General features: G+C 38.0%; 1 protein-coding gene and 1 pseudogene across 1 annotated transcript; both read right to left on the reverse strand.

Moving 5' to 3' along the window:
- Positions 1 to 981: 981 nt before the first annotated feature.
- Positions 982 to 2,286, reverse strand: LOC122358688 (FRAS1-related extracellular matrix protein 2-like). The gene has a single exon (XM_043258541.1). The coding sequence runs from the start codon at positions 2,284 to 2,286 to the stop codon at positions 982 to 984; it is 1,305 nt and encodes a 434-aa protein (XP_043114476.1).
- A 351-nt stretch (positions 2,287 to 2,637) lies between these two features.
- LOC122358689 lies at positions 2,638 to 4,690 on the reverse strand (annotated as a pseudogene).
- Between the last annotated feature and the right edge of the window lie 6,445 nt (positions 4,691 to 11,135).

The following is an 11,135-nucleotide window of genomic DNA, read 5'->3' on the forward strand; positions in this document are numbered from 1 at the left end:
TGATGGTGAAAACCAAGTGTTCATCAGGGCTGTTGTGATCGCTAGTGCTGAGCAGATCTGTGGTTAGAGTGACCTTTCCTCCTTCTTTCAATGAAACACCTTTGCTAATCACATCAGGGAACACCATGTCTATTCCACCCACAGTTACATAGAAGTACCTGTCAATCAAAGGGTTAATGCCATCAGTGACATCAAATTTGATAAGGTCACGAACTCCCTCTTGTCCGTTGTGAATGTACATAATCATATCTTGGTCGATCTCATTTTGTGTGAAGTTCATTCCAACAGTTACGTTTTCAAACATTCCAAATGGTGTTCGCTTTTGTAAAAACCCTTGACTTGGGCCATAACGGATGATGTAGGTTAGAATGCTGTCTTCTGTATCCAGATCTGTGGCTTTTAAAACTTTATTGGTGATTATTTTCACGTCTCCTACTTCTATTTCAAGTCCATCATTAATCGCCATTCTTGGTGTTTCATCATCAACTAAAATTACCATAATCATGACGGTTTTCTCCGTTCTGAATTTGCCATCAGTAAGTAGAACATCGAAACTATCCTCTGTAGTCTCTGAATCATCATGCTCGTAGACAATACTTGAAGCCTCTCGAATCTGATCAAGAGTGAAGTTTGTGACAGGAATAGTGCCTGAGGTTAACTGATTGAGGATAGATCCATGTTTCGGGGGTTTTGAAATGATAAACGTGAGCTCATCGGCTGGAACATCAGCATCAGCGCTCGTTTAATATTGGAGTGTCAATCACAATGTTCATGCCTTCCATCACAACAAATTCTCTCATATGGATCTCTGGCTTTTCGTCATTGGATGGGATTACCACGATTGGGAAAAAGTGTCTCTCAGAAAAGTTTATCCCATCTGAACACCTGAAAGTAAACCTGTCCTCAACAGGCTCTACTCCTTTATGAATACTTTGCACATAATAAATGTGGCTTTCCCGAATGTCTTTAATGGTGAAAGCGCTAATGGGAATTCAGATCTGGATTTTTCAGAGCCTGGTGCAGGGAGATGTTTTCAACGTAGCCTGAGGTGGGCTGCACAATAATTGTGCAAAGAAGGTCATCATTAGGGGTGTCAAGGTCATTAGCACTAATGTGCGAAATTTCAATAACATTTTTCTCACCCTCTACGACAATGAATTGGGGACCCACAAAGACCTCAGGGGCTTGACTGTCCAGCGGCAGAATGGTAACCTGTGTACGAACTCCTTTGATTTTATTTCCCCCAACTGTCCATTCATCCGACATATCTGTAAGCGTAAGGTTAAAGAAGTCGAATTTGGTTGTCAAGCCAATTTCTCCACTATTATGTGCATATACTACCAAGCCACTAATGATATCCGCTTGAGTGAAGCTATTAGAGGGCACACCATTCACTAATATTTCACCAAAAACTGGGGGATCTTCTACGATAAAGGTCAGCCTGAGGTCATCAGTGTCCTCGTCTCGACCCTGAATTACGTTGGTGGTTATCTCTGTCGCTCCGTTCTCCAGAACATCTATGTAAGAACCAATAGTGCCCTCTGGAAGGCTGATGGTTGGTGTTTCATCATCAATAGGCTTCACATTGATTTTAATTGTGATTGTGACAATGTGGACTCCGTCACTGACATCCAGCTGGAAGAAATCGCTGGTTGACTCATCACCATTATGAATGTAAGATATTCTACCCTTAGATATATCGTCCAAATTGAATGAATTCCCCTTAGTCATATCAGTGAATATGTACTTGACCTGACCATGCTTTGGAGGCTGGGTGATTGTAAACAGAATCTGTGAGCTGTCTGTGTCGGCATCTGTGGTGTCCAGCTCAGCGCGTGTGATGACGTGTGCCCCTCGTTCTTGAATGGTAAAGCCTGTGTTCGTGATCTGGGGTGGCTTGTTGTCGACAGGCTGTAAAAATATGGTGAAAACTCCACTGGCGCTGTTTCCCGCCATGTCTTCAACTTTGTAAAGGAACTGCACAACATGCGGGGTTATTCCGAGCTCTAAATCAGGAGGTTTGTAGGCTATCTTGTGATGATTTATCTGCGCCTGAGTGAACTCTGTCACTTCTGAATTTGGACTCTCAGTTAAAACAATGCTTCCTAGAATGCCAGGGCTGTTCTCATCTGTGTCAGTGGGTGGCTGGGTAATTGTGTATTTCAAGTCCCTGTCTTCTGAGTCTAAGTCTGTGTAGCGCAAGAATTTCTTTCTGAAATAGGTGAGTTGGTACTCATGAACAGTCACTTGAAGAGTGGTCCCAGCATAGAGCTCAGGGGATATCATCAATGGGAGAACTTTGATGATGAAAGAGTTCTCACCGGATTGGTTCGGTGGAGTCGTTGTCATCTTGTACACGGAAAACAAACTGTTCCATGATGGTCTTTGTATTATGTGGTCCGATATGCCTGTAAAACAGTTTGCCTTCTGTGATGTCCTGCTGGAACCATTCTGTCACTACTTTCTCATACATCTCATCCTCGGAATTGAACCTCCATGTGGATGGATCCTCCGGTGCATCTGATTGACGAAGTATCACTTCTCCTATAATAGAGTAGGGAGGCACCATGATGAACTTAATGGTTGAATCCTCAGAGTCTATGTCTGCTGCACTAAGCATTAATGAAGAAATGGGCATCATTTGGTTTTAAACAAAACTAAGCCTGTGTTGGCATTGATTATGGGAGGTTCATCATCAGTTGGCACCACTGTAATGGGAAATAAAAACTCAACTTCATTTTTCCCATCTGTCATTCTGAAAATGATGTTATCGCTGTATGTGTCGCTGCCATCATGCTGGTAGATGACGCTCCCTACATCAAGATCTGCTGGGGTGAAGAATTTTCGCCTGTACCCCAGAACTGTGAGCTCTCCATGGCGAAGTCCATTAATAACTGTGATTTGGACATTGTCTAAATTGTCCTCATCGCTAATTTGTAGGTTTTGTAAGCTGGACAGTGCCCGGGACTGACCCTCATAAAGCAGTTGACCAGTATTACGGGTAACAACAGGTGCTAGAGTGTTCATGGGCTTGACCACTATCATAAACGCAAAGGGATCTGATATAGCCCCCTCAGTGTCTACAACTTCAAACTCAATTTGGAAGATTCTCTCCACATCCGAATCCACAGAGGGAGGCTTATAGGCTATTTTAAGATCTTTCAGGTCTGCTTGATAAAAAGACGTAATGGGCAAATTCCTGTCATCCGTGCTCACAATGTAGCCCTCCTCAAAGGACAGCGGGGAAGTGATGTTGAAGATTAAATCATCAGTATTAGATTCCACATCCTCAGCGGCAAGCATATCGTGGGTTATAGCAGTCATTACAAACTGGTCAACTTCCATCATCATCATTGCTACAAAACTGGGTTTAGGAGCTGTGTTTTCCTCACCCTCTTTTATAAGCACCACAATTTGGAAAAACTCTTGCTTCAGTACATTTGCTTCTTTGTCTTGCAACTCCAAATACATGGGAATATAATCTCGGTTTGGAGAACGATGTGCAAAAGTGTGCTGATAGCGAATATCCATCCTGACAAATTCATCACAGTCCACAGGTTTCCCCAATTTTCCATTATCAATCAGCTTTCCATACCTGGGCAGTGAGCCACCACTGGCCAGAGAAGTAACTTTGCACAAATGAGCGTTTCTATCGTAACTAAATTCCAGGATTTTCTTATCAATAGGATTACTCATTCCAAGCAGTTTCTCTACAACTACAGGCATGTGTTTGGTGAGAATCTCGAGCTGAGTGAAAATAACCTCAACTTCCATCATAAAGGGAATAATGACTGTATCGGTCTGAGTATCGTATCTGAGCTGAAGTCTTACTCTGTCTTTTGAAGGGCTCCTGGATCCGAAATGCGAATATTTAACATCATTGGGACCAAATTCACAAGGAAACTTTTTCGGGACAGCTGTCCTGGTCTCTGTGACAGCGGGTCATAATCCAGAACTGTTATGGTGCACTTGTCTCCGGGCTGAACTTGGGTAACCAGGTCATTGATCGGATCGATATAGACAGATCTGCCGAAAGGAACCCGTATTCCATTATTGGCAACAAGAATAGCGTCCTCTGAAAGTTCAGATCTTAAACCGTACGTTAATCCCAAACTCTCAAATCCCTGTGCAGATGCATCGTGAAACAAAGTCAGTATAAAGAGAAACAAGTGCACATGAAACGCTCTACGTTGCCGCTGCCCCCTGTTATACACCGAGCCATTTGTGAATGCGAGCCAGTATTACTACTACACGTTCGGCACGATCCGTGGCAGGATGAGAAAGTGGAGAAAGTTAAAGCGCGCAACAGAAAAATCTCCCATTCGCATCCGCGCAAAGGTGCATCATTCTCCCTGAGCAGCTCGCACTCTGAATAAACTTCATGCCTCGCGGAGCCTTGCGAGGAAATCACGCCCCACTCTCACGCCATTGGCTGACGTTTACGATGGAATGCGTTCGGAGTGCTCTGATTGGTCGCGAGCAGTGTCACACAAAGGCAAGCGGGGACAGATCTGCATGAATTCAGAAGGAATGACTTGTTGTGGCATATTATGGCAAGCCGTTTTAGCATTCCTTCCTTCATAATACCTTGTATGCCTGTATATTCTTATTTATTATACAGCTGTCGTTTTTAATTAAACCTGAAATAATAAAAGGAATAAAAGCGACTGATACTGTCACAGTACCTCATTGTTGCCTTCTTGAGTGAATCACAGTCATCACAGTCTGCACTGAACAGAAGAATGCTTCACTTCATAAGAGCAAACTGAAAGTGATGCATTAAAATGTATTTTACATTTTACATATTTACATTTTTTGCTCGTTGCCTCCATGAAACATTAAAACAAACAAATAGATATTTAGATAAAAATAAATACATAAAATAAAACTTACCTGGTGCTTTTTATGGTGAGGAAATGTTATTGGCTTGGCAGAGTCAAATGAAGTGAAACATTGTCAGAAAGCCGAAACTAAATTATACAAAAGATCAAATGGTAAAATTACATAAAGACCTTTTCCTTTCTATAATGGTCTGATATGCAGTATAGCCACTGTGCATTGTGCCAGCTCTCTGGTGGTGAAAAAGAAAATCATGAACTTCACTGGAAAAAATGACTCCAATTATCTATAGTGCAAAGATAGGGGGAAAAACATAAAAGCATAAAAAAAAGTAAAACCCAATATCATCCAAATATTCCTGTATTGTTTTTCCGGTTTTTAGAATACCCTCTAAATGAGACTTTAAACCAGGCATGTCAGATATTTAGGCCAAATGTTTCTTGGTGCTGCATTTGACACACGTGATAGTTTATATTGACTGATAAGACACAAACATCTTTTTGTGCAGCTGCCAAAGATGTGAGAGAAGAGAGCAGGTGTGGCAGAGAAAGAGAGAGAGAGATGAGTGAAGGTAAAACACTCAAAAGCGGTCTTTAACCATAACCATAACCAAATCATATCATTATATTTTATATAATGAATGCATTTAAACTGATCTGAAATTGCATGGTAAATTATAAAGGCAAGGGGTTTATTAAATATTAAGAATACAAACAGTTATTGCCTTTTATGTAAAAAAAATCTGCTTTTTCGTTTCAATCAACATATGCCAGTGTTAAATCATCTACGAAGCATTCTGCATAAATGATTACGTGAGACCAATTCAATTCAATGGTATTTCTGAGAGTTAAAGGTTCTTATAGAGAAATGCCAGAAATGCACAGAGAAAAGCTCCATCCACGCACACACATACAGTCACACAAACTCAGACAGCCAACTATTCTGGCATCCTGCTGTTTGGCTGATGTTTCCAGTAAGGCTTAAAATTATGCACATCACAGAGGAATTCAGCCCTGTCAACACCCCCAGTGTGAATCAGACAGATCAGATTAGAGGTGCCCGGTGCTGATTTATGCAGCTATTGTCCATTCTCGAGATAATTGCAATTTTTTTTTATTTGTAATGCAAAATCATGAGAGCTTAAATATTCATAATTGCATATGGCACAATTAATAAGCGCTTTCTTACTTTTGACTTGCATGAAGAATAAAAGGAAAAAGGTTTTCCGACACTGACTTCAGGGAAACGGGCAAGGTGAAAGCTCTAGGAGTGTTTGTCATCACCCGGCTGCTTCCCTGTGTTTGACATAACGGTTATTTTGGTTTTATTGGATGTGTAGGAAGCTGCAGATGTTCTCAAATTATAAAAGGCAGCAGTTCTAACGTGAGCTTTATCACACATAGTTATAACATGTTATTTCCATTATACATTTTTCATGAAATTAACATTTCTTTTGCTGGTACATGGTAAAAAAAAGTCTTGTGACAGTAAAGAGACTGTAATACTTCCTATATCCCCAGATTATTGTCATTACCTCAGTCTGATCCTACTCGTCAATTACAGCGTGAGCTCTCTACATCTCTGTAGTGTATAAACCCAGCATTACCTGGGCTCCATTCACATCCATTTACTTTCTAAAGCGCTTCCTCCAGGGGACTTCCCACTCAGGATTTTATGTTCTCTTCCTGGCTTGATTTAAGAATACCCCTTCCTTGCTATTATGATAAACGCACTTTGCCACCAGACATTATAGCGGTTCATCTTCTTTTAGTGTTCCCAGAACATCACTTGTGGTTGTGTGCCCAGACTTGACGTGTTGGATGATGGTTATTCAGGACATCTGGTCCCCGAGGGGGTACGTACATCTGATCACGCGTTTAGATCAATCAGACTCGGCCACATGCAACACCACTCAGAGGTTTGGGGAGTTCTTTTTTATTTATTTGAAATAAAGAAATTAGTATTATTATTTGGAAAGAGTATATTAAAAGTGCTGTATGTAGAATTGAATGAGTGGTTGAATTAGACATTGCAGCTCAAATTCAATATATTGGAGAGAGTTTTTTTCACCTGGTCCCTCCTCCTCAATCAGGTTGCCAGATTGACAACACCAAAAGGAACGAGCGCACATGACAATGAATGATATGAAATATGCTGTATTTTCTGCCAACTGGCAACCCGGGGTGCCAAAATACAATTGTGTTAACTGGCTGTGGGCGGGTTATACAGACTAAAACAAAGACAGATATTTCACCCCAGGAACGCACATTTTCAAAGGAAAATAACCGCCTGTAGCATTATTTTTCAGATAAACAAGCATGTTTCTTAAATATCTGCAAACATATAAACATATTGTTTTTTTAATCCTTTAGTTGAATCAAAAATGTTAATACAGCACCTTTAAAAGTTAGTAAAGGCATTTACAATACTGCAAAATATTTATATTTATATTTTAACTTCCTAAAACATTTTTAAGCAGCAAAATGTTTTCAACATTAATAATAATAATAAATGTTTCTTGAGATTTACATAAAATGCTGAAGTGCTGAAAGTTCACAAGAATATATAATATAATATTATTATAATATAATTATAATATTATAAAATACTAATTTATTACTGTATTTTTAGACAAAACATTTGAAAGGCAGTATAAATCTGTGTAAAATATATAAATCTTAATTATTCTGACTTTAACGCTGGGTGTTTATGTTACTGGAAAATGCACAAAGAGACCAAGTCTAAAAACCATCTGAGGCTATTTAACAGCGTATTGTTCTAATGTTAAATAATTAAACTAATTTACTTATTTCAAGTTCGTGTTTGACAGTTTTTAGCTATTTTAAATCAGATGCAGCAGCATGTTTTCTATGAGATCATAAAATATTAAAGCATACAAACAGACAAAACGAGGCAAATCAGGTACTGCAACTCTCAAAGCAATGCCTTTCACACTTTTGTGAATTATTGAGTTTCCTCAAGCACAAAAGAATAAGAAGAGGTTTACAGACAATTTTCAACTATCATCTGTAACTCGAAAACATGTATCACTCTGCTGATTTTCCGACTTTCAGAGGTGCCGAGCGTTGCAGTTGTCATTCAGTCTTTCCGCTGCAACAATCTCTGAGCTTATCTGGTCTATTTTTTGCCTGAAATGCACTGGGTTGTGACAATGCAGCCCACATATCTCATTAGTGCTATTTTAGTTCACTACTGCAGAGGCTATGGCCTGTGTTTGATTGGACATGCTCTCCTGCTGGACGAGGAAAGCTTGTTGTTAAAACATGTCAACACAATTTTTATGACAGATGTGTTCAGGTCAGCAAACAGAAGTCACAACAGATTCAGACGTCTGGGCTTGTCTTTTAGACTGAGGAAACGGTTGAGAAAATGGATCGGGAGTGAAAACATCAAAGAAAGTATCCTCTATAATCATAGCAAAACAGCAAAACGCTATCAAAATCTATTGTTCAAATTCATTTGCATAAAATTCTATTATAATAGCTTTGATGAGATATTGTCTGAACTGCTATAAAGACACTGCATTTTTTCTAGGCTTAGCTGGATTTAAATCATCATATTCTCACATATCTTGAACTACATCTCATCATTACTTCCATTTAGACATACTAATACAAGATACTTTTTTATGTATAAACATTTTCTATTTTTAACTGTTTTATCTTCATTATTTTACATTATTCATAAATAAACATTTAAATAATTGTAAAAGTTTTAAAATTCTCTGTTTCATTGCTGTGGTTATTTTTTTATTTAATTTTCATGATTTTCCTTTTATGATCATTTTATTTCCTTTATATGTAAATCACCATTGAGTATATATATATATATATATAAATATAATGCATATATATATATATATATATATATATATAATTTAATGCATCCTTTAATGCTGAGAATATATATCTTATCTTATATATCTTGTCTTATAAGTCAAACGTCTTTTCAAAAAACCAACTCCATACTTTTGTATAAAATGCAAATTTCAAACCTAAATAGATTTTTTTCCAGTTAAAACTGTCTCTAATAACATTTATTTTAATTAATTAAGATTACTTACATTACATTAAACTCAGTGTGATTTATCTACATGATTTCTTGCTTTGAAATCTTGAAATATGGCCTAAAACCATATTTGTATGAGATGAATGCTATAAGTGATGCTGAAATAGTAATGAGCAGAAAGATAAATTTATATTATAGTTGTGCCAGAGGAGGTACTTATAAATAAATTAGTCAGAGATAATTAACATCAGAAGTTACTTGGTTATAAAACAAGCTCACTCAGGAGAAACCCCTCACACCCTAAACTTTTAGTTGTTAATAAGTCTCAAGGCCTCCAGCTGTTCGCTGGTCAGTAAGGCGCATTAGGGTCACCTGTTCTAATCCTGCTTTGGGCCAAATCTACATCCACACCCAGCACGATACAATTTCTGCCCGATGGACCCTCAGCCCTGCTGGCACACGTCGTGCATACACCCTATACTGCAGTACACTGTGGAAAGAAAACGCTTTAGCATAAAAATGACATATTATAGACCCCTGAAAGCCTGCACATGGCATTTAACGCATACATTTTTAATTTCAAATGGGTTATTTCACATTGTAGTGTTATAGTGTTTGTTTTGATGTTTTGCTTTCTAGCCGCTCAATGAAAAAAGGTTGTTATAAGTGGAAATTACATTTTGCAAATGCCATCATCCCTTTCATCTACCGACATGGAATCACTTAACGAGTTTGTTTAAAGTGTAACCAAGGTCTGTAAGCGCTGTTTTAAGGAAATATATTCAGCATAACACTGCATACCACATCCTTATAAAAACAGTTTCCAATGTATGCTTTTCAGTTTATATATATATATTATGTATTTCAGAGAGCTGTCAAACTGCCTTTTAAAGGTTAACATCAATGGTGGCTAATGCTGCTTTGTTTTGGGGTTGACAAAAATATTTTCACTGTTCCCTGCTTGGCATTAATTAAGTGCAACATTAATCTTTCATTGAGCTGCTCAAAAGTTCCAAAAGTTAAGCTTTTTCCACTAGACTTAGCAGCAGGTATGACACTTTACAGTCCGAGATATCTGCCTCGAGGAATTGGGTTTTTTTTTTAATGTTGAGCGGATCTGTATTTTTTAGGTAGGCCTATTACGTGTACTATCTTATGAGGTACATAACTATTCACAATTTTAATTTCCATTTACCTAAACAAGTTACACCCTCTCAACTGACTTTCAATGATCAGAACCAACATCAGGTTACTCTGAGCCTACATTAAGTCTTTGAGGTTTGTTAACGTATCATTGGTTATTTCAAGGTAGCCTGACAAAAAGTCAATCCTGTTTTATCACCACTTACGCTCTTGATGAAGTCAGCTAAAAATACTGCTACAACTAAAGCCTACTAAATGGTAAAAATGTTATAATCACTTTAATCAAAACTCCTTTACCTTTTAAAAAAGATAATGCAAACAACCTTAAAGTATATAAAGGGAATGTTACACTTTCCCTCTCAGCTGTGAACGTGAAGTTAGATTTTGAGTAGCTCTGAACTGCCCCCTTGTGCCCATTTTAAAGACATGCAACCATTTAAATATTATTTACAGAAAACTAAGATCGCATGCCCAAAATATTACAGTATTACAGTATCTGTTTTAAAATATGCCACAAGTGCAATCTCATAAACCCACAAAGCACGCATATCAGATCCACTCAGAGCTGCTCTCTTATATTCAAACCAAGAAAAAGAGAGAGATTCGTTTAGCAGAAAAATGTGTGTGTCAATAGATGGCGCTGTGATAAAAACTGTAACATCCCCTACTGTATTTTCTGCATTTTTCCTACATACATACAGCTTCAATCATTTATCTGTGACTCTGTATACAAGCAATCAGGCAAACTAAACAATCTGAGCACTAGCGAACTGACCGAACAGTAGCGTAATTAGCATCAGATGAACCAGATTGCCGTCATGAGACACTCCCATCCTGACCACTTTATTCCGAGATTACTGAAGTACTTATTATGTTACTTTGTAGTTCAAGTGCCATATTTGGTTACCTTATTTATTGCTAATATGAAAACTAAGGACTAACTCTCTATAATTGATAGACTGCTGCATTCATTACATTCTAAATGGTTGAAAAACCTAAAATGGACGTTGGTGTTGTTAGCTCACAATGTGAATTTGGCAGCTCGTTTATTTTGATACGTTTTTATTTATTTTAAGAAAGTGTAGAAATGGTATAAGGGGCGAAACATTACCAATGCTAAGTCC

This window comes from Puntigrus tetrazona, chromosome 15 (genome assembly GCF_018831695.1).
Source record: "Puntigrus tetrazona isolate hp1 chromosome 15, ASM1883169v1, whole genome shotgun sequence".
Lineage (NCBI taxonomy): Eukaryota > Metazoa > Chordata > Actinopteri > Cypriniformes > Cyprinidae > Puntigrus > Puntigrus tetrazona.

What these genes read in the sequence shown, in the direction of transcription:
- LOC122358688 (XM_043258541.1), bottom strand. Translation starts at nt 2,286, where the DNA reads ATGATATCCCCTGAGCTCTATGCTGGGACCACTCTTCAAGTGACTGTT.